This window comes from Cucurbita pepo, chromosome 11 (assembly GCF_057944985.1).
Source record: "Cucurbita pepo subsp. pepo isolate OVF chromosome 11, ASM5794498v1, whole genome shotgun sequence".
Taxonomy (NCBI): Eukaryota; Viridiplantae; Streptophyta; class Magnoliopsida; order Cucurbitales; family Cucurbitaceae; genus Cucurbita; species Cucurbita pepo.
This window is the reverse complement of record NC_141808.1, coordinates 1,732,958-1,754,275: the sequence shown is the minus strand read 5'-3', so window position 1 is coordinate 1,754,275 and position 21,318 is coordinate 1,732,958. Positions and strand designations below refer to the sequence as shown.

The following is a 21,318-nucleotide window of genomic DNA, read 5'->3' as shown; positions in this document are numbered from 1 at the left end:
TCTTTATTATTAACAGGAGGATGTTCTTCCATAATTTTTTTTTCTTTTTTTTTTTTTTTTTTTTTTTTTTTTTTTTTGAAGGATATCACAATATTACACAAACCTGTTCAATCTTACTAATTTCAATCATATTGTACGATATGTTAGTTTGCTTATTGGGCTTACAAGTCTATTAAATGAAGGCCCATTAATTAAATAACTAAAGCACGGTTACAAACTTAAATATGACATAATCTTGTTAACACTTAACTAGATAAGAGAAGCCACGAGTAAAAGAAACATACATATATTATATGGATTTCTAAGGTTTACTCGGAAATGCAGATATTCCAGAGAATATAGTTTGAGAGAGAGTTAGAATTATAAGCAAGATTGCAGCAAAGAAGGAGACAATAGCCCATGGCGTATTACAATAGTTATGTATAAGTGAAGCTCGTGCCTTGTTCCATCGTCCATCACAATGCTTACGTAAAGCTTCGCTGGTATTGTTGAACTCGCCATCACATGGTTGTTCAACAAATTTGCAGAGATTGTTAAACAAGTTTGAAACTTCTTTATCACTACCTCCAATATTGTTGATTATGATTTCAGCTTTCACAAGTAAATTCACGTCTTTCTCCGTGCTTATCAAATCATCCATGAATGCGATATATTGGATACACTTGCTTTGATTACCCAAGGGAAAATGCTCAAATGCTATCAGATTTCGCAGGGTGTATTCGAAGAAATCATCAATGTTTAAAGGTGGGATCTTGAAAATCCCCTTTTCGAAGCTTAGGTTCATTGCACATTTGACATTTTCTGCTTTCTTAATGGTGACACCAGCCTCGTGAAGCTCAGTTATCAATGGAGGAGTTATCGGGCGATTATTATTATTGTTCTCTAGAGACGTCTTTGAGACGAAGTAGAAGCTTAAAAAATCGACCAAGTGCTTTGGTTTTATGGACGATAGATCAGAAAGAGAATAATTGTCAACAAGTTCGCGTCTAAAAAATATATATGTTGATTCTATAAAAGAGACAGAGGTTATATTTGGTATGAGGCCGAACAGACGTTCAAGAAGGAAGAAAGGGACTTGATTTTCCAACATAATCAAATCAGTAAATAGCTCCATAGATGTTTGGTGGAAGGTAAGATCTAAATTGTTTGGAGTTTGGAAGCATGTATTTGGGCAGTGTCGGTTATGATGTTGTATCAAAAACTCTACTAGAAAACAACCATCCACAAGCATCATGTTAAGAAATTTCTCATCATTCATGTTTATGGGTTCTGCATAGCAATTTCGAACTTCTTTCATCCAATTTTGAGTATTTTTCTGAAGGAACTCCAATGAATCCCTTTGGTTACCTAGACGACTTAGAAAGTTCAAACAACGTCGAAGCTTATATGGCTCAGTGGCTAACAAATCTTTTCGATGATGGTGGAATGGACCTATGGAAATGACTTGAGGGGTATAGGCTCTATGATTCATCTTGCGTAACAGTTTAGGAACTCGAAAGATGCTACATTCTACATTAACAGGAGGCAGCTTGTCCATCATTTCTTTTATGGATAGTACGACATTACCACGAGGTTGTTCAACTTGTTCAACTTCATTAATTTCTACCATATTATAAGGTGTGTCGTTTGCTTGATGAACTTCAATCCTACGTTTTCAAATTTTCTTGAATATAGTTTAAAATAAACTAAAGTAAGGAAGCAAAAATGAATTTAATGGAACGAAAAAATACCTTGTCTGCAAATTTGAGGGAAGAATGGAAGAGAGGCGTGGAGTAAGAAGAGAAGGTATTGAAAGTGGAAGAAATAAGAAGGCTAAGGTTGGGATGACCAAGTAAACTACCGATGGTGGCCTCACATAAATGATCACATGGAGGAGTAAAGCGGAAACAAGAACATCATACTCACACCTACGAACATAATGAACAAACGGACCAGATTTTACATGGTTTAGAGAAAATTCTTTTATAATCACGGGTGGTAGTCAATCATTATAATCAAAATATTTATAAATATATCTTTCACATTCTTATACTACAAAGTCTTACATACAAAATTCTTCTCAATTTCCTTTAAAAAAAATACAAAATGACAATGACTTAATATCTCGTAACAATACTAGAAAGACTTTTATATAAGCATAGTAATACTAACTCTCATACCTAAATAAAGATGGAGATGAATCAAATAAATTCAATAGATTCATGAATCGAAGGGATGAATGAACCAAAAGTATTCATGAATCCAAAAGATTCCTTAACCAAATTTTCATAGACAACTGTTAGACAATGAGACGTTGGGTCCTCCATTCCAAATGATTGAGACGTTGGGGTCCTCTATTCCAACTACCGGACAACATAGACTTTGTTGTTTGTAGAGAGGGTTTGTTGTCATGAATGCACTAGTCTTGTTTGCTATGAGACTGACTATGTCCATTGACTAGTATAAGCATATAACGACAACTATCTATTGATCAAAAAGTTTTTCAATCTTGTAACAATTGAAACCCACTGTTAGCAGATATTGTCAGCTTTAGCTCGCTAAGTATCTCAGTCTGCCTCACAATTTTAAAACGCGTCTGTTAGCCACATATTTATAAAAAATGTTTTTGTTCCCCTCTTCAATCGAAGGTGGGATCTCACAAATCTTTATCGGACTTTTCTTCTTATATTAACATATTTTTGGAGGGATTTAACAACGTTGCTATAAAATTATTCTAATCTTACTAATTTTTTTTCATAATTATAAGATACATTGTTTCTTTGATGAGGTAGGATCTTATTATTTTCCACATGACTAAAATAAAATAAACAAAATCTAATGCTTAAATTTTTTTTTCAAGTACAATTTTAATTAGTATTTTTTTTTTAATTATTTCTTGGACTCATTTGTGATTATAATTGTTTCATAGATGGAGTTGCCACTTAAGCTAAAAATGGTGTGAGGTTGGAATATAAATTTAGTAGACCCAACTTGAACCTAAATTGTTGAATTTTAAACTCACAAAAGAAGTTTGTTTGAATCCAGTGACTACAGCCAAGATGGTCTATATAAGAGTGAGGGCAAGTAGGAAGATGGCCATGGCCGCAATGGAGGAAGCATAGAGCCATGACATGCTGAAATAGTTGCGTAGCAACGACGTCATCCAACGATGGCGACGACGCTTGCAATAATCTATCATTCTTTTACAATCAGAACCATAGAAGTTGATTTCATGGCAGATGTGCTTACCGAGGTTGTTGAATAATTGGGTAACCTCTTTGATACTACCAAAGCTATTCTGTATGATCCCTCCCTCAATGAGTAGTTTCACGTCTTGGTCTGTTTGGACCAAGCACTTCATAAACACAGCAAAGTTGGTCACCGAGTTCATTGACTCAATGTCAATATGGCATTGCTCATAAGTTATAATGTTTCTCACACGCTTTTCAAAATCGTCATTTATGTTGATTAGCGGCAGTTGTAGACAACCACCTTGATTAAATTCTATGTCATACCCCGTCGTGAAAATAACGCTGCATTCGTGAAGTTCGGTGACATTTGGTGGTCAAAATAGACAATCGGTGAGCGTTTGATCTGAAAACTTACGAGCATTACGCATTCTTACTAAATCAACAAAATGATTCACTTTGTCATCTCAACGTACATCAAAAATGAACAACGAAAATCTGAATTGGCACCCACTAGACACCAATAGCTTGTGTGGACCCATAGATGAAGACTAGATTGCCAATTTTACGTGTGTATGTCAATGTCAATAATTAATGTCTTAATGTTATGTTTCTTGTTTTATAAATCGATTAATATGAAGGTAAGAAGCCATATACATTAACCGATAATCACCTATTCTTTTTTCAATCATTTTTACCTATCAAAATATACTTAAAGGGCTTTGGTGTTTATCGACAATATGTTTGCAAGTACAAACTTAAGAAATTTTTTTACCTTCATGGATAGTAGTCAATCACTGTAATCAAAGTGTTTACAGGTATATTTTTCACATTCTCACGCTACAAAGTCTCACAAAACTCCTTTCAATTGTCTTTAGGTAGATACAAAATGACACTGACTTTACATCTCAAACAATGCTAGACAAATTTTTATATCAGCAAATCAATACTAATGTTTATACATGAATCAAGGTGATTCTGTGTACCAATATCAAGGAATGTATTGCTGTGAGGATGAACCAAATGTTCATGAAAACTCTCGATAATAAATCTAGACAATTGTTGGACAATGAAACGGTGGGTCCTGTAATCTAAATTATTGAAACGTTGAGATCCTCAATTTTAAATTATTGAAATAGACAGGTCGTCTATTCCAAACGAAAAAGTCCATTGACAAGTATAAGCCATACAATAACCACTCCGATCTAAAAGTTTTCCAATCTTTTATCAGACCTTTATTCTTATTGTTCTTTTCAAAGCCTTATGCACCTGGACGGAGAATAAATTGGGTGTAAACAACTAAAAAATAATGGAATGGCACTATTTAAACAAATAAAAGGTTAATTGTTTTATTACATACAAATTTAAATTATATGTGCAATGAAACTAAAATTTTTAATTTCTGAGTTTTCTATGCAAGGAAACAACTATTTAAACCAAATTCTTAAAATTTTTAAACTAAATAGTCATTTATTGAACCCAAGTTTTGAGAATGAAAAGTATGTTTAATTATTTTTAATGAATTATTTATGTTTAACTAATAGTTAATTTTGAATAAGTGTATAATGATAAATTTTGATTCTTGTTTCTATTTTTCACTCGTCATCACTCTACGCGTAAATAAAAATCTATTTTCATTATTTTTTTTATAATACAGAAATAATGATGTAATTTAAGAGTAAGTATCAAAAACTCCACTATAAAACAACCATTCACAAACATCATTTTAACAAAATCTTGGTTGCTCATATTTATAGATTCTGCATAGCAATTTCGAGCTTCTTTCATCCAAGTTTGAGTAATTTCTACGAGCAACTCCAATTTCATCTTGTCACTAAACGGTTTAGAAAGTTATTCAAATGTTGAAACTTATATTGTTCTTTGGCTATTAAATCCTTTCGCCTACAATGGTGAAATGGGCCGACGGAAATGACTTGAGGGATATAGACTGTTTTATTCATCTTGCATAATAGTTTTGGAACTCGAAAGATAGGTACAATCTTTATTAACAAGAAAAATTTGTTCCATCATTTTTTAAGGACATCACAACATTATCATAAATTTGTTCAGTCTTGCTAAATTATTTTATGTTATGTTATTTGTTTTCATTCAACTTTTTAGATTAATATCTTTAATTTTATTAGTCTTAAAAAGACTATTAAATCTCTATAATAAACTGAAGCAAGATAAAATACATATATATAAATTTTTGCATTTGGTCATTTATTAAATAATTAAAGGCATGTTAACAAACTTAAATATAATATAATGTTTATTTAAAAAACATTAGTAAATACAAGGTTAACATTTAACAGCAAAGCAAAGGAGTAAACAAAAAACCTATATATATGAATAGGTTTGAAGGAGCCTTACAACAATGTGGAAGGTTAGAGCAAAAGGAGACGATGGCTCGTACTATATTGAAATAGTTATGTTTGAGTGTAAGATTATTTGTTGATATTGTTGAAGCGGTCATTACTTGGGAGTTCAACAAATTTACGGGCGGTAATCAAACACTAAAACCAAAGTGTTTACAAGTGTATCTCTTGCACTCTTGTACTTACAAAATTTCTCTCAATTGTCTCAACTTGATGGAATGAGATGTTGGTGGTGATCAAAAATGAGGGAAGAAAGAAAGAGTCTTTTTTGGAAGAAAATAAGAACCCAAGCCTATGGTTCTCCTCCCTCTCAAATGACAATTACTTAATAAGTTTAGTATTCCAACTGAGAGGTTAGTATCTATCTGAAATCGCTAATATAACTTTGTATCGTAGTACACTTAGAACAAGTTCAATTTTCTTAAAAATAAAAAATAAAAAATTTGTTCTATTAAATATAAATATAAATTTATGTGTTAGGAAACTCAAAAAAAAAAATTAAATTTTGTCTAAAAAACTAATGCCAATTTTTATCGGTCTATGAACTAAATGGACACAATTCATAGACTATTTTAATTCATGTTAATTTGGTTCACCAAACCTAGTTTGAAGACATAAAAGAGTAGGATTTAATAATAATATTAACATTGTAATATGTGAGAATATTAATAGTAAAATTTACGGGGATATATATATTATATATATATATATTTGTAACTGATAGAATAAGATAACAAAAAATTTTAGTCGTATGTCATTAAATGATATAGATAATTTAATTTATGGATACTTAGCTTACAATGTTGGTTGGTTTGTTGTATGAGAAACAAGAATGGAAAAGGAGTAAAGAAAAAGAGAGAAATTATGATTTAAAAATGAAGAAAGGAATAAATATATGAGTAATTAATAACTCCAAAATTCCCACTTTTATTAAAGTCACAAAATTAGAAAATCCAAATACGTGGAAGGCTGCCATTTGTTTGCCTTTATTTCCCTTTATCTCATAGGTTTAACAACCCAATTAATTTCCTAAATTAATTCCAACTCTTTATAAACATCTTTCCCTCAAATCATATTAATACTTTAGGTTAAAATTTGATCAACTATTTTATTTATTTTTATTTTTTTTACTATAAAATAACTCAAAATATATCCTTTCACTAAACCCTCAATTTTTTTTTTTTTTTTTTTTTTTTTTTTTTTGAGGATTATGATTTTAATTACTTTTATTGTCAACCCATCTCTAATTAATTAAAATTTTGGTATTAAATTATTATATCTTAAAAATTGGTTATGCATTTGGACACAAATTTAAAATTTATTGTCTAATAGATCCATTAATTTAAAAAAAATGTTAATAGATCCATTAATTTAAAAAAAATGTTAAAAATACAAAAGATCTATTAGACATATAGACACATTTATTTGACATTTTTAAGGTTTAAAATAACTAAATTGAAGTACAAAAATAAATTTTGAGAGATTGAATTTGTATTTTAAATACCCATTGATGAGAAAAAAGAAATTAACATAGGATTCTTTGAAAGTAAAAATTAAAATAAAAAATAAAAAATAAAAAATAAAATAAAAATGGGGAGAGGGGTTCTTTATGTTCCCCTCATCTTTTGTGATGTATTTTGAAGTGCAAGAGAAGTAAGCACAAACATATTTATTCTTTTATGTTACTTTAGCCTAAAATGACGTTTCTTTGGTCCCGTTTTATTTATTTATTTATTTATATTATCCGTGTGTAACGAAAAAAAAAAAAAGTTATTCTAAATGTAGTCGTGCTCAATAAATTTATTAATTCTTTATTCACAGCTAGCATGATGCCAACTTAATGTCTCATTGTCATTCTATTTGGTAAAGCATTCTCTTTATCTTTTTAATCATACTGTGTATCGGATACCTGGAATCTTCTAAGGACATGTGGTTTGTAATATAATATTTTTGAAAAGTGATACTCATGTGCTAACAATTACATGAAAAGTTACACTCAATCAAATTTAGGCTCTTTGAATTTAAATATATAATTATTTGTAAAAGCATTTTTTAATAGACGTTTTCTTTCTTTTTAAATTTGAAGCTTTAATTTGACTAAAGCGTTAGCATAAATTTTATCAAAATGCTTTTTTTTCATCGATCTAAATAAACATAATTCAATAATAATTATTGACATATATTATTATTATATTTAAATCCTTACACTTAGACTATTAATATATTACCATTATGTTTAATTTCCTAACTATCATAAATTAATACAAACATAATAATCATGAGTGTAAATATTATACTTATTGATTACTATTGACGGTTAAATAAATTCAAAAACTTAAAATTGAAGGCATTTTATTTATCATAGACTTATAAATTAGTAAAAATTAAATAAAAAAAAAGTATACTTTTATCTCATTTTATATCATTTACTCTACTATATACGACATTTAATTAATTTATAAAATAAAATTGTTTAACCACCATTAAAAATTAAATAATATAATAAAATGGTTGAAAATACTTTAATTATTAATTAACTCATAAGCATTCTTTTCTCAAACATCATTAACAAAACATTAAATCTCAAAGGTATAAATTAATTTTGATCAAAATTGGATAAATAATAATTATAATTTTGATGTAAGGTAATAAATTAAAGATTTATAGAAAAGAAAAATATACTAATTTTAAACCAACAAAATCTAGAGATTTATTTATTTATTTCCTCAATAGGAAGAAGGTACAACTTTTATTAGTGTTTTTTTTTTTTTTTTAATTTCTTGGATTTATTTATGATTATAATTATTTTTGCTTTTGTTTCACATAGTTATGAACAGAAATAGATAGAGTTGTTACTTAAGTTGAAAATGGTACAAGCTTTGAATATAAATTTAATAAACCCAACTTGAACACAACGGTTAAAATGTTTATTCCCGACGAACTCAGATATAGTTAAATTCTGAACTTCGAAAAGCATCATTAGAATTGGATCCAATTAAGAACTTTTTTTGAATCCAGTGAGTACAGCCAGGATGGTCTGTACAAGAGTGAGGGCAAGGAGGAGGATGGCTGCAATGGTGGAAGCACAGAGCCATGGCGTGCTGAAATAGTTGCGCCGCAACGACGTCATCCAACGATGGCGGCGGTGCTTGCAATAATCTTTCATTTTTTGGCAATGAGAATTGTAGTAGTTGACTCCGACGTAGGTGTGCTTACAGAGGTTGTTGAATAATTGGGTAATCTCTTTGATACTACCAAAGTAGTTCTCTATGATCCCTCCCTCAGTCAGCAATTTCACGTCTTGGTCTGTCTGGACCAACGACGTCATAAACAAAGCAAAGTTGGTCACATCGTTCCATAACTCAATGTCAATATGGTGCTGCTCATAAGCTATAATGTTCCTCACATGCTTTTCAAATTTGTTGCCTATGTTGATTGACGGCAGTCGTAGACACCCATCTTGGTCATTAAATTCTATGTGCGTCCAGGTCCTGAAAATAACGCCGCATTCGTGAAGCTCGGTGGCACTCGGTGGCCAAACTGTGTATGGGATCATCATTTCATTGAAAACTATATGATTTTTAGACATTCTTACTAAATCAATAAAATGATTCACGTTGTAGTTGTAATCCACCGAAAGTTGTTTGATACCAGCAAAAAGCACAGATGGATATTTGTTTACCGAGATATAATTTTGAACAATTTGAATGAAACTCTTATGTTTTAGTAAAGGTTGAGAGGGGCCGAAGAGGTTATATAAAAACTGGAGAAGGAAGAAGGGAAGTTGGTTTTCAAGCAGCATTAGATCATGAAATATTTCATTCCAGGATTGCCATAAATTCGCCGCGTTTGGGGCAGCCAAATTTGGGTATTGCCAACTGATGAGATGCATGACAACGAAACAGGCATCGAAGACGAGAAGTTCCACAAATTCATCACTACTCATCTCGATGAATTCTGTGTAACAACAGCGAGCTCTTTGTTCCAAAGTTTGGACTGTTTCTACAATTGTGTTCACGGAGAGGTGAGCGAGATTAAGGAAGTGTTCGTATATAGGTTTAAGTGAATTAGCCTTAAGATCTCATACAACAAACCATGCAACATGGTAAGCTAAGGATCCATATATATATATATATATATATATATATATATATATATATATTATTTAGTGAGATATTAATGATGGAACGATTAAAATATTTTTGTCATCTTATTCTATCCGTTTTACTCCTTTATTCATTATGTTCGTACGTGTGAATATGATGTTCTTGTTTCCGCTTTACTCCTCTATGCGATCATCCCAAGTAAAATACCACTAATGGCAACGTTCAAAATAACTTTTTAAATTCTTATTTAACAGATAATATAAATAAATAAATGGGAGCAAAAGAAACTCCATTTTAGGACCATATGCATGAAGTAACATAAAAGAATAAATATGTTTGTGCTTACTACTTTTTGACCAATTCACAATCTCTCTTGCACTTCAAAATACATTCCCAAAAGATCAATATAGGGGAACATAAAGAACCCCTCTCCCCAATTTTATTTCATTTTTTATTTTTTATTTTAATTTTTCCTTTCAAACAATCCTAAGTTAATTGGGTATTTAAAATACAAATTCAATCTTTCAAAAATTTATTTTTGTATCTAATAAATCCTTAAACTTTCCCGTTATTAAATCTTAAAATTATATATATCATTTAACATGAATTAAAATAATAAATTTAGTCTTGGTCTCTATTTAGTTTATAGACCGGTAAAAATTGCCATTAATTTTTAAAATTCGGACAAAATTAAAAAAAAATTTAGTTTCATAATACATCAATTTAAATTTATATCTAATAGAATATTTAAAAAAAAAAAAAAATTAAACTTGTTCTATGTGTACTAGACACAAAGTTATATTCGCTACCTATTAAATAGGTAATTGAAGATGTAAAGATTTATTAGACACTTTAAAAAAAAAATGAACCAAATAGATACTGACCTCTAAATTAGAATACTAAACGTATAGTTTGATCATAGGCTTTGGTTCTTGTTTTCTTCCAAAAAGACTCTTCCTTTCTTCCCTAATTTTCATTTACCACCAACATTTTCTTCCATCAAGTTTTGAGACAATTGAGAGGAATTTTGTAAGTACGATAGTGTGAGAGATACACTTGTAAACACTTTGGTTATAGTGATTGATTACCACCGGTAGTGGTAGGAGAATTTCTTTTCTTTGAACATGCAAATCTTTGTGTCTCTTTGTTCATTTATGTTCGTGGGTAGGTGAGTACGATCGCTCTTGCTTCCACTTCTACTACAACATCTACACCTCCATGTGATCATTTATGTTAGAAAGTATTGGTTATCAAAAGCTTGTCTTCATATTTCTTCCACTTCCAATACCTTTCTCTTCTCACTCCACAAATGTCTTACGATACGACAAACTGTTGTCATATTCATCGAAAAAATAATGGAACTACCTCCTATTATCGAGTTTACATATAATTTGATCCAAAAAAAAAAAAAATGATGCCACAACTATTACAATGGTCTCATAAATCTATCTTTCTTATTTTTTGATTTGAGAATTAAAATGCACAATAATTTTATAAAATAATTCCTGATTAAAGACGCATACGCATAGTTGAGGATGGTTGGAAACGAGTTCCATCTTAATTAATTTAAGGAATCATTATGGGTTTATATGTAAGTAATATATCTCCGCGAGGCCTTTTGGGAGAACCTCAAAGCAAAGTCATCAGAGTTTATGCTCAAATCGGACAATATCATATTGTTACAGAGAATCGTGATTTATAACAATTTAATAGAGTGTTCGTGACTAATAAAATTAAAGATATTCCTAGTACTTAGGCCTACAAACTTGAATAAATTGTGATTGGAGAGGAAGAAGGCCCACAAGTACGATGGATATAAAAGAATGTCTCTTCAATCATTTGAAATAGAGGACCCACGTGATATCACTAGTTGAAATACCCATTCATTTATTTCAGTTTAAATACCCTTTGCTTCCTTTCTTCCCCATCTTCATTTGCTACCAACACCTTCCTCCATCAATTTGCACGCAAAGGTACTTCTTCCTTTCTCTCCTTTTATTTTTTATTACTTATCTATAAATTAGTTTCTTCGAGTTGGGTTTGAAACCCCCGACCATTCCTATTCCTATGTATATTCATTATTTAGTTAAGTTTCTAAAGTATATATGCGTTGCTGTTTGTGTTCGAGCTGATTTGAAAACGTGGATATTTTTCAGTTCAAATGGAAAATAATCATATTGGAGTTCATCAACCAAACCGCGTATTTGTGGCAAGAATTCATGAGGTTGAACAAATTTGTGGAAATGTTGTGATGTCCCTAAGAAATAAGTTGGAACGACTGCCTCCTGTTAATGAAGAATCTAGCATCTATCGAGTTCCCAAACTGCTACGCGAGATGAATAATAAAGCCTATATCCCTCAAGTCATTTCTATCGGCCCATTTCACCATCGTAGTCCAGATTGTAGTCCAGATTTGAAAGCCACCGAACCATATAAGCTTCAAGGTTTTAATAACTTTCTAATTCGTCTAAATTATAAGATGAATCCTTTGAATAACTCGATGAATCCTTTGAATAACTCGATGAACCTACTGGAGAATCTTGTGAAAAATGCTCAAAGTTGGGTAGAAGAAGATCGAAATTGCTATGCAGAACCCATAGACATGAATGACAAGGATTTTATTGAAATGATGATCGTGGATGGTAGTTTTATAGTGGAGTTTTTGATACTACATTATGGTCAAAGCGATCCAACTGCCTTCCCTAAAATTCCAAACAATGTAGATTATTCATTCTACAAAAGAATCCCAGATATAAATCTTGATTTGGTTAAGCTCGAAAATCAAATCCCTTTCTCCTTTCTTCAACGTATGCTTGACCTTATAGGTGCCACCATCTCCGTTATACAACTTGCACACGTGTTTTTACAACACGGATTGTTTAACAAATATCATCTTTCTAATACCTTTTCGATAACACCGAAGCACTTTGTCGATTTCTTAAGTTTGTTCTTTGTCGTTTCTCCAAAGTCTTCTATAGTTAACGTTACTGAACCCCAATTTGTTATTCCTCCATCAATAACTAAGCTCCGCAAGGCTGGTATCACCCTCAAGAAAGCAAAAGATATCTCATCTTTGATGGACATAAGCTTTAAAAATGGGGTTTTCGAAATTCCACTTTTACATATTGATGATAACTTCGAAACCATGATTCGAAACTTGATAGCATTTGAGCAAATTTCCTTAACACAAGAGAGCAAGTGTATCCAATATATCACATTCATGGATTATTTGATAAGCACAGAGTTAGACGTGAGTTTACTTGAGAAAGCCGGAATCATAATCAACGATATTGGAGGAAGTGATAAAGAAGTTTCAAAAATGTTCAACGATCTTTGTAAATTTGTCATAGTCCCACATAATACCCACTTCAACGATATCAGTATTGCCTTGCGAGAGCACTGCAATAGACGTTACAATAGAGCGAGAGCTGCACTCAAACATGACTATTTTTATACACCATGGGCTTCTATCTCTGTTATAGGTGCTATCTTGCTCATTATCCTGACCTTCCTTCAAACTATATTTTCTGGTATATCTGCATTTCCTAAATAGAACTCTATACATGTAATATGTCTTTCTTGTTTTTAATTCCTACCTTGTGCTTGTTTTAAAATAAACAATAATGTCATATTTAAGTTGCTATCCTGCCTTTACGATATGTTCATTCATTGTTTTTCATAGAAGAAGCATTAAAAAAGGGTCGAGAGTCTATGACATAAAATTATATATAATTTAATGGCACGTCAAATATTGAATGGTAAATTAATAATCAATGGTAAGAATTTAAAATATAAGGATAGTATTGAATTAGTAAACAATAAAAGACATTAATTATTTGACATTGACATATACACGTCAAATTGGCCGTCTAGTTTTCATATATGGGTCCATGCAAGCAATTGGTGTCTCGTGGGTGCCAATTCAACTTTGCCCACCTCTCGTATTTAATGTGAAGATTTTTTCTTTCTTCAATTGAGAAAATTGTTATCAACTTAGGAAATAATCTAGCTTCAACATTATATTATATTAACGTGCAATATTAATATCACAGATGAATCAAGTTTTGTTTATGCAACGAAGACTTTAAGACATTTCCAGTGGACTTCGTTTATGATAAAGTATGATTGAATACTAAATTTATTCAGTTTTATTAATGTATTTTAAGTTTAAGTCTTTTTATTTATTTTTAGGTTACATTTACCTGGTAGTATGAATGTTACAAACTCTTCAAATGCCTTATGGTATGTCAAAGATTTTTTGAAGTTACATAAAACCATGTATATTATATTTTTATGGGAGATTTGGAAAATGTAGTAAATTTTTTTTTTTTTTCAATGATTAAATCCTTGGAACTTGACACATAATGATCTTATCTATAGAATGATTTACATCTCAACCTAAGATATTTAATCAATAACATAATCGGAATCTTACTCCCTTTTTATGGTAGATATTCGATTCTTTTGAACTTTTGTTGTTTCAGTTTAGTTGTTGTGATTGCTTGATAGTATGAAATGTAAGCATTCCAATTATTGTTTCAGTTCAGTTATTGTGATTGCTTGATGTTGTTGTGATTGATGTTGTTGTGATTGCTTGATAGTGTGAGTAAGCATGTTTCAGTTTAGTTGTTGTGATTGCTTAAATAGTGTGAAATGTAAGCATTCCAATTATTATTCTAGATTGTAATGAGAAATTACACATTAATTGGAGACGATGTCGTCCTCGAATACTGATTCTGCAGAAATCTATCTAAAAGAATCGAAAATTTTTTATTTTTATTTTTATTTTTATTTTTTTTTTAATTTCTTGGATCCATTTGAGATTATAATTGTTTCTATTTTTATAATTATATAATTATATGAACCCAAATAGATGGAGTTCTCAAAAATAGTATGAGCTTTAAATATAAATTTAATAGAGGGAAGTTGAACATAGGGTTAAACAAATTGGAGAAGTTGCTGAATTCTAAAATCAGAAAAGCATCATTTGAATGAGATTCAATTAAGAACGTTCTTTGAATCCAGTGAATACAGCCAGGATGGTTTGTATAAGAGTGAGGGCAAGGAGGAGGATGGCTGCAATGGAGGAAGCACAGAGCCATGGCGTGCTGAAATAATTGCGTCGCAACGACGTCATCCAACGATGGTGGCGGCGCATGCAATAATCTTTCATTTTTTTGCAATCAGAATTGTAGTAGTTGATTCCAATGAAGATGTGCTTACCGAGGTTGTTGAATAATTGGGTGACCTCATTGATACCACCCAAGTAGTTCTCTATGATCCCTCCCTCAATCAACAATTTCACGTCTTGGTCGGACTGGACCAAACACTGCATAAACACAGCAAAGTTGCTCACCCTGTTCCTTAACTCATCGCCAATATGGCATTGCTCATAAGCTATAAGGTTCCTCACACGCTTTTCAAAATCGTCGTATATCTCGTTTGACGGTAGTTGTAGACACCCACCTTGGTCATTAAATTCTATATCATCCCCGCTCCTAAAAATAACGCCGCATTCATGGAGCTCGGTGGCATTCAGTGGCCAACATAGGCGTTTGTCGGACTTTTCATGGGAATATGTATGAGTATTAGGCATTCTTACTAAATCAACAAAATGTTTCACGTCGTCAGCCGAAAGAAGTTTGATATCAATAAAAAACAACTTTGGGTTATTGTGTTCTGAGAAATAATCTTGAACAATTTGAATGAAACTCTTATGTTCTAGTAAAGGTTGAGAGGGGGCGAAGAGGTCGTATAAAGATCGGAGAAGGAAGAAGGGAAGTTGGTTTTCAAGCAACATCAGATCATGAAATATTTCATTCCAGGATTGCCATAAATTCGCCGCGTTTGGGGTATCCAAATTTGGGTATTGCCAACTGATGAGATGCATGACCACGAAACAGGCATCGAAGACGAGAAGTTCCACAAATTCATCCCTGCTCATCTCGATGAATTCTGTGTAACAACAGCGAGCTCTTTGTTCCAATGTCTGGACCGTTTCTACAATCGTGTTCACGGAGAGGTGGGCGAGATTAAGGAAGTGTCGAAGGTATATGGGTTTAAGTGAATTAGCCTTAAGATCTTTTCTACCGGAGTGAAAAGGGCCGATAGAGATGGCAGTGGGGGTATAAGCTTCTGAGTTCATGCTGCGCAGAGGTTCTGGAACCTTGTAAATGATACCTTCTAAAGAATAGGATGAAACAGGTTGTTGAAGAATACGGTTAATGGATACTACCACTGGATCAGAAGTACCAGTTTCATTTTCTATTTCTGCTTGATTGATCTCATTTGTGTTAGGACGGACGAAGAGCTCCATTTTGAACTACAGAGAAACAAGGACACTAGAAACAAAGACAAGTGGTATCAATTTTGTGTTTAGAACGGTCACTTCAAAGAGAATTATCATCTACAAATTTAGGATGAAAAAACATAGATGCAACACCCATAAAGGAGACGGGATACTATTATGTGGTATAAAGTCGAATAGACGTTCAAGAACGAAAAAAGGGATTTGATTTTCTAACTTAATCAACTCATTATATATCTTGTGGTTTCTTGGGTATAAGGAATGGTCTAAACATTTTTGAGTGTTTGATGGTGCATTTGGGTAGTATTTTTCATAATATCGTATTAAAAACTCCACTACAAAACAACCATCCACAAACATCATTTTTAAAAAATTCTAGTACAAAACAACCATCCACAAACATCATTTTTAAAAAATTCTAGTAGTATGGGTTCTCCATAGCAATTTCAGGCTTCTTTCATCCAAGTTTGAGCAGTTTCTACGAGCAACTTGAATTGTTAAAATTCCATTTTTGAAGTTTATGTCCATCATATTTATGGCGTATTCTGCTTTCTTAATGGTGACACCAGCTTCACAAAGTTCAATTATCGATGGAGGAGATCTCATACAATAATTATTTTTGTTGTCCCTTAGAGATTTATTAGGGATGACAAAGTAGAAGCTTGAAATTAACCAATGCTTTGATTTTATCAACAATGGATGAGAAAGAGAATAATTGACAACAAGCTCAAGTTGTAAAAACACGTGTTAATGTTAGAAAGGGGATGGAGGTTTTATTTTGTGGTATAAAATGGAACAGACCTTGAAGAACAAAGAAAGGGACTTGATTTTCCAACATAACCAAATCAGTATATATCTCACCATATCTTTGATGGAAGGAAAGATCTAAATTGTTTTGTGTTTCGGAGGAAACATTTGAGAAGCATTGGTTATGATGTATCCAAAACTCCACTATGAAACAACTATCCACAAGCATCATTTTAAGAAAATCTTCGTCACTCATGTTTATGGGTTCTGCAAGATTCTTTCACTCAACTTTGAGTAGTTTTCACCCGGAACTCCAATAAGTTCATCTTGTTATCTAGACGGTTTAGAAAGTCAACACAATGTTGAAACTTATATTGTTTTGTGGCTATCTAATCCTTTCGACTACAATGGTGAAATTGGTCTATGGAAATGACTTGAGGAGTATAGGCTGCATTATCGTAACAATTTAGGAACTCAATAGATACTACATTCTACATTAGCGGGAGGCAGTTGTTCCATAATTTTTTTAATGGATATTACAATATCATAGTATGTCGTTTGTTTAATGAGCTTCAATCCCACGTTTTTAAATCTCCTTAAATAAAGAGTAATGCATATATATTTTTAAAATGGTTTAAAATAAGGAAGCAAAATGAATTTAATGCAATGAAAGGTTACCTTGTCCACAAATTGAGGGAAGAAGATGTTGGTGGTGAACGAAAATGAGGGAAGAATGTAAGAGAGGTGTGGAGTAAGAAGAGACGGTATGGAAGTGGAAGAACTAATAAGGCAAGCTTCCGATAACCACGAATACTACTAATGGGCATCGAACATAAATGATCATGAGGAGGAATAAACATAGACAACGCTAGGGCAATGACAAGCTCAGGTCCTCTATTTCTAATTATTCCACCCACTCATCTATTCTAATTATTCCACCCACTCTTCTATTCCATCAACTTTCTTTTAAACTTACGGCTCTCGTATCAAATGTCTACGTACACATATCTCCGATAAAGGATTCATCGCTACAAGTATATCAATTTAAAATCATCTAAGTATTTGAACAAAGAAGCATTGGTAAAGCACCTTTTTACTATAGCATTATGCTTTATTTTTCCAACCCCTTTTCTTTTCTTGTCTTGTCTTTTCTTTTCTTCATGACATACATATATTGAGATTCCTTCCAATTTTTAAAGGTCGAGGAAAGTGGCTTAAAATACAAGCCAAGATATTTTTCGTGTTTCCCATTTTTCCCATGTTTCGTTTCCATTTCTTCATGACATACATATATTGAGATTCGTCTTTTAACTACATATATTGAGATTCCTTTCCTTTCCATTCCTCATTTTCTTTTTCGTGTTTCTCATTTTTCAAAAAACAAATCTTATTATGATCCATTTGTATATAAAGTTAAAAGATTAAGTTATAAGTTTAGAAGAGTCAAGTAAGACAATCAATGTCACAGTAATATGTGAGAACAGTAATATGTGAGAAAAATGACCTAGATTGCAAAAAAAAAATGGAGATAAAAGCCCATAGTGTATAAAAATAGTCATGTTTGAGTGTAGCTTTCACCTTGTTCCAACATCTACTACCGTGCTCATCTAAGGCTGGCAGTACTGATATCGTTGAAGTTGTAATTGTTTGGGACTCTAGCAAATTTACAGATATCGTTAAACCGTTTTAAAACTTCTTTATCACTACCTCCAATATCTCCAATATCTTTAATTGTGATTCCAGCTTTCATGAATAAATTCATAGTCTGACTCTATGTCTATTAAATAATTCATAAATATGATATATGGGATACACTTGCTCTCATTTGCTAAGGAAAGTTGCTCAAATGCTATCAAATTTCACATCATGGTTTCAAAGTTATCATCAATATATAAAGATAGAATTTCTAAAACCTCACTTTCAAAGCTTATGTTCATCACACATTTGACACCAGCCTCACAAAGCTTAGTTACCGATGGAGGAATATTAAAATTGGTTTCATCAATGTTGTCCACAGGAGACCTCAGGGGAACAACAAAATACAAGTTTAAGAAATCAACGAATTGCTTCAGTATTATCGACGAGGTACAAGAAAGTTCATATTTATGTACCAATCCATATTATAAAAACACGTATGCAAGTTGTATAAAGGAGATGGAGGCATCTTCTAGTATAAGGTCGAACATATGGAGAAAGGGATTTGACTTTCAAACTTAATCCAAACAAGACCTACAAATAAAAAATCTAGATTGTTTGGAATCTTAGAGAATGCAGTTGGTTGAGCCATAATCATCCACAATCATCATTTCAACAAAATCCTGGTCACTCAAATTTATAGGTTCTCCTCGATCTTCTTCTAGCCGACGTTGAGTAATTGTTACAAGGACCTCCAATGGGTTTATCAAATTATTCATATGTTTCATCTTGTCATTAAGACGAATTAGAAAGTTATTAAGACCTTGAAGCTTATATCGTTCTATGGCTATCAAATCCTTTCGACTACGATGGTAAAGTGGACCGATGGAAATGATTTGGGAATATAGGTTGTATTATTCATCTCACATAGCAGTTTGGGAACTCGATAGATGCTAAAATTCTAGATTAACATGAGGTAGTTGTTCCAGCCAGTATCTTATGGACATCACAACGTTACCACAATTTTTTTCAACCTTGAGAATTTCTACCATATTGTAAGATATGTCGTTTGCTTGATGAAATCTAATATAACTATTTTCCATTTGAACGGGAAACATCCACATTTTCAAATCTTCAAATCTGCTTGAATAAAGAGACATCTAACTAAATAAGGAATATACATAGGAATAGGCATGGTTGGGGTTTCAAACCCAACTCAAAGAAACTAATTTATAAATAAGGAAGAAAAGAAAAAGAGAGAAAGGAAGAAGTACCCTGCAAATTGATGGAAGAAAGTGTCGGTAGCAAATGAAGATGAGGAAAGAAAGGACAATCAAACGATGGGTCCTCTATTTCAAACCATTGAAGAGTCACTCTCCTCCTACTTTTCCTTCAAACTTATGGTTCTCCTTCTCCAATCACAATTCATTTAAACTCGTTAGCATGTCATAAATGTCCTTTAAGTACTAGGTACATACCAAACATCTCTCAATCTCCATTATTTTGTCTTATTTTGTCTTAGTTACGAAGACTCTATCAAATAACTATGGGAAGAAGATGTTGGTGGTGAACGAAATGAGAGAAGAAAGAAAAAGAGTTGTGGAGTAAGAAGAGAAGGTATTGGAAGTGGAAGAAACAAGAAGGCAAGCTTCTGATAACCAAGTGATAGGGCCTCACAAATTATCACACGGAGGAGTTAATGTTGTAGCAGAAGCGGAAGCAAGATGGATCGTACTCACACCTCCACAAAAATAAATGAACAAAAAGACAAAGATTTACATGGTTAAGAGAGAAGAAATTCTCTATTGATCGTAGCCAATAACTATAACCAAAGTGTTTCTCTTACCTTCTCACCCTACAAAATCTCACTTACAAGATTCCTCTCAATTGTCTCTAGGCAAATACAAAATGACACTGACTCTACGTTTTATAACAATATGAATCCAATAGATTCATGAATCAAAATGGGGAATGAACCAAAAGTATTCATGAATCCAAAAGATTTTCTTGATTCGACTGAGATGGTAAGGAAACATCCCAAACGTATGGAATTGCTACAACTTAGATCCATGATACATTATTCTTTCAATAGGAATAGCCATTAATTCGCAAGCAGTGGAAAGCACTTGAAATGCGTAAAGCATTAAATCGAAGGTTCAAATGAAAATTTTCTTTAGAAAAATGGCACAAACTTAAGCTATCCAATCTTTTCATCTCATTCTTCAACACACTCCCTTCCGGTGTTTCCTCGCAAATTAGTTTTAAATTCACGACACTCAACACATAAACTACTTGTATGAAGATATAGTTATTTAAGCCCCAATTTCCTCCTGTGACATCGCGTTAAATGACGACTAACAGTTAAGCTAAAAGAGATTCAATCTTTACAATTCTTCTTTCCGAGAACCAGCTATTCAAACATATACAAAGTCGCATGAAATAGGACAGAAATTCAGTGTTCAACGGCAACAAACAAGTGAAGATACAGATGCCAAAGCGAGTGATACTGACAAGGCATGGCTCTCATATAATCCAAATTTTTTAACGCTAACAAAACATGCGAGTAGACATTCCTACTATCAGAGTGCGAAAAAAAGAGGGGGAAAGAAAATGAAAACACACCTGAAGAGAGGGATTTGACGTATGATTAGAAAGAAATAGATGCGAGATGCGAACCGGAGAAAGACTTCTGATCCAACCCGTGGATGATGTTGATGTCGACGATGGCGCGGAGGTTGCCATTGTTGACAACTCGAGAAGAAAGTTCAGATGAGGGTGAAGGAAGGAAGAGGATCTGGCAATGGCGGTCTAATTAGAAAAACAGATGGGGAAGGATCTGTTGTCAACTGCAGGTTTGAAGTTGCAATGGGCTGGGCCGAATTTGGAAACAGAGAATTGAGAATGTTGAATGGGCTGGGCCCAATTTGGAAACAGAGAAGATAGAATGTTCAATGGGCTCGGCCCAATTTGGAAATAGA

General features: G+C 32.4%; 4 protein-coding genes and 1 pseudogene across 6 annotated transcripts; 1 reads left to right on the top strand and 4 right to left on the bottom strand.

Moving 5' to 3' along the window:
* Positions 1 to 270: 270 nt before the first annotated feature.
* LOC111805985 (UPF0481 protein At3g47200-like) lies at positions 271 to 1,875 on the bottom strand. Its single transcript, XM_023691297.2, has 2 exons — positions 1,731 to 1,875; positions 271 to 1,646 (listed from the first exon to the last, which is right to left on the bottom strand). Exon 2 carries the CDS (start codon positions 1,607 to 1,609, stop codon positions 302 to 304), a length of 1,308 nt encoding a protein of 435 aa, XP_023547065.2. The 5' UTR covers positions 1,610 to 1,646; positions 1,731 to 1,875; the 3' UTR covers positions 271 to 301.
* Positions 1,876 to 3,043: 1,168 nt separating this feature from the next.
* On the bottom strand, positions 3,044 to 9,585 carry LOC111805483 (UPF0481 protein At3g47200-like). Its single transcript, XM_087128312.1, has 2 exons — positions 8,549 to 9,585; positions 3,044 to 3,543 (listed from the first exon to the last, which is right to left on the bottom strand). The coding sequence occupies exons 1-2, from the start codon at positions 9,489 to 9,491 to the stop codon at positions 3,044 to 3,046; spliced, it is 1,443 nt and encodes a 480-aa protein (XP_086984438.1). The 5' UTR covers positions 9,492 to 9,585.
* Positions 9,586 to 11,542: 1,957 nt separating this feature from the next.
* On the top strand, positions 11,543 to 13,396 carry LOC111805482 (UPF0481 protein At3g47200-like). Its single transcript, XM_087128597.1, has 2 exons — positions 11,543 to 11,624; positions 11,808 to 13,396. Exon 2 carries the CDS (start codon positions 11,813 to 11,815, stop codon positions 13,202 to 13,204), a length of 1,392 nt encoding a protein of 463 aa, XP_086984723.1. The 5' UTR covers positions 11,543 to 11,624; positions 11,808 to 11,812; the 3' UTR covers positions 13,205 to 13,396.
* A 1,215-nt stretch (positions 13,397 to 14,611) lies between these two features.
* Positions 14,612 to 21,107, bottom strand: LOC111805481 (UPF0481 protein At3g47200-like). 3 transcript variants are annotated; one of them, XM_087128018.1, is made up of 4 exons: positions 20,963 to 21,088; positions 19,615 to 19,749; positions 17,384 to 18,934; positions 14,612 to 15,992 (listed from the first exon to the last, which is right to left on the bottom strand). In XM_087128018.1, the coding sequence occupies exon 4, from the start codon at positions 15,965 to 15,967 to the stop codon at positions 14,654 to 14,656; it is 1,314 nt and encodes a 437-aa protein (XP_086984144.1). In that variant the 5' UTR covers positions 15,968 to 15,992; positions 17,384 to 18,934; positions 19,615 to 19,749; positions 20,963 to 21,088; the 3' UTR covers positions 14,612 to 14,653. The 3 variants fall into 3 exon arrangements, with proteins under 3 accessions (XP_086984144.1, XP_086984143.1, XP_023546354.2); XM_087128017.1 differs by lacking the exon at positions 20,963 to 21,088 and having other exon boundaries at positions 19,615 to 20,606; XM_023690586.2 differs by lacking the exons at positions 17,384 to 18,934; positions 19,615 to 19,749 and having other exon boundaries at positions 20,963 to 21,107.
* On the bottom strand, positions 16,295 to 17,323 carry LOC147790076 (uncharacterized; annotated as a pseudogene).
* Positions 21,108 to 21,318: the final 211 nt, after the last annotated feature.

What these genes read in the sequence shown, in the direction of transcription:
- LOC111805483 (XM_087128312.1), bottom strand. Translation starts at nt 9,491, where the DNA reads ATGAGTAGTGATGAATTTGTGGAACTTCTCGTCTTCGATGCCTGTTTC. An exon ending in ACTCACTGGATTCAAAAAAA is followed by an intron (nt 3,544 to 8,548) that starts GTTCTTAATTGG and finishes GTCTATTTTGAC; the next exon opens with CACCAAATGTCACCGAACTT.
- LOC111805481 (XM_023690586.2), bottom strand. Translation starts at nt 15,967, where the DNA reads ATGGAGCTCTTCGTCCGTCCTAACACAAATGAGATCAATCAAGCAGAA.
- LOC111805482 (XM_087128597.1), top strand. Translation starts at nt 11,813, where the DNA reads ATGGAAAATAATCATATTGGAGTTCATCAACCAAACCGCGTATTTGTG.
- LOC111805985 (XM_023691297.2), bottom strand. Translation starts at nt 1,609, where the DNA reads ATGGTAGAAATTAATGAAGTTGAACAAGTTGAACAACCTCGTGGTAAT.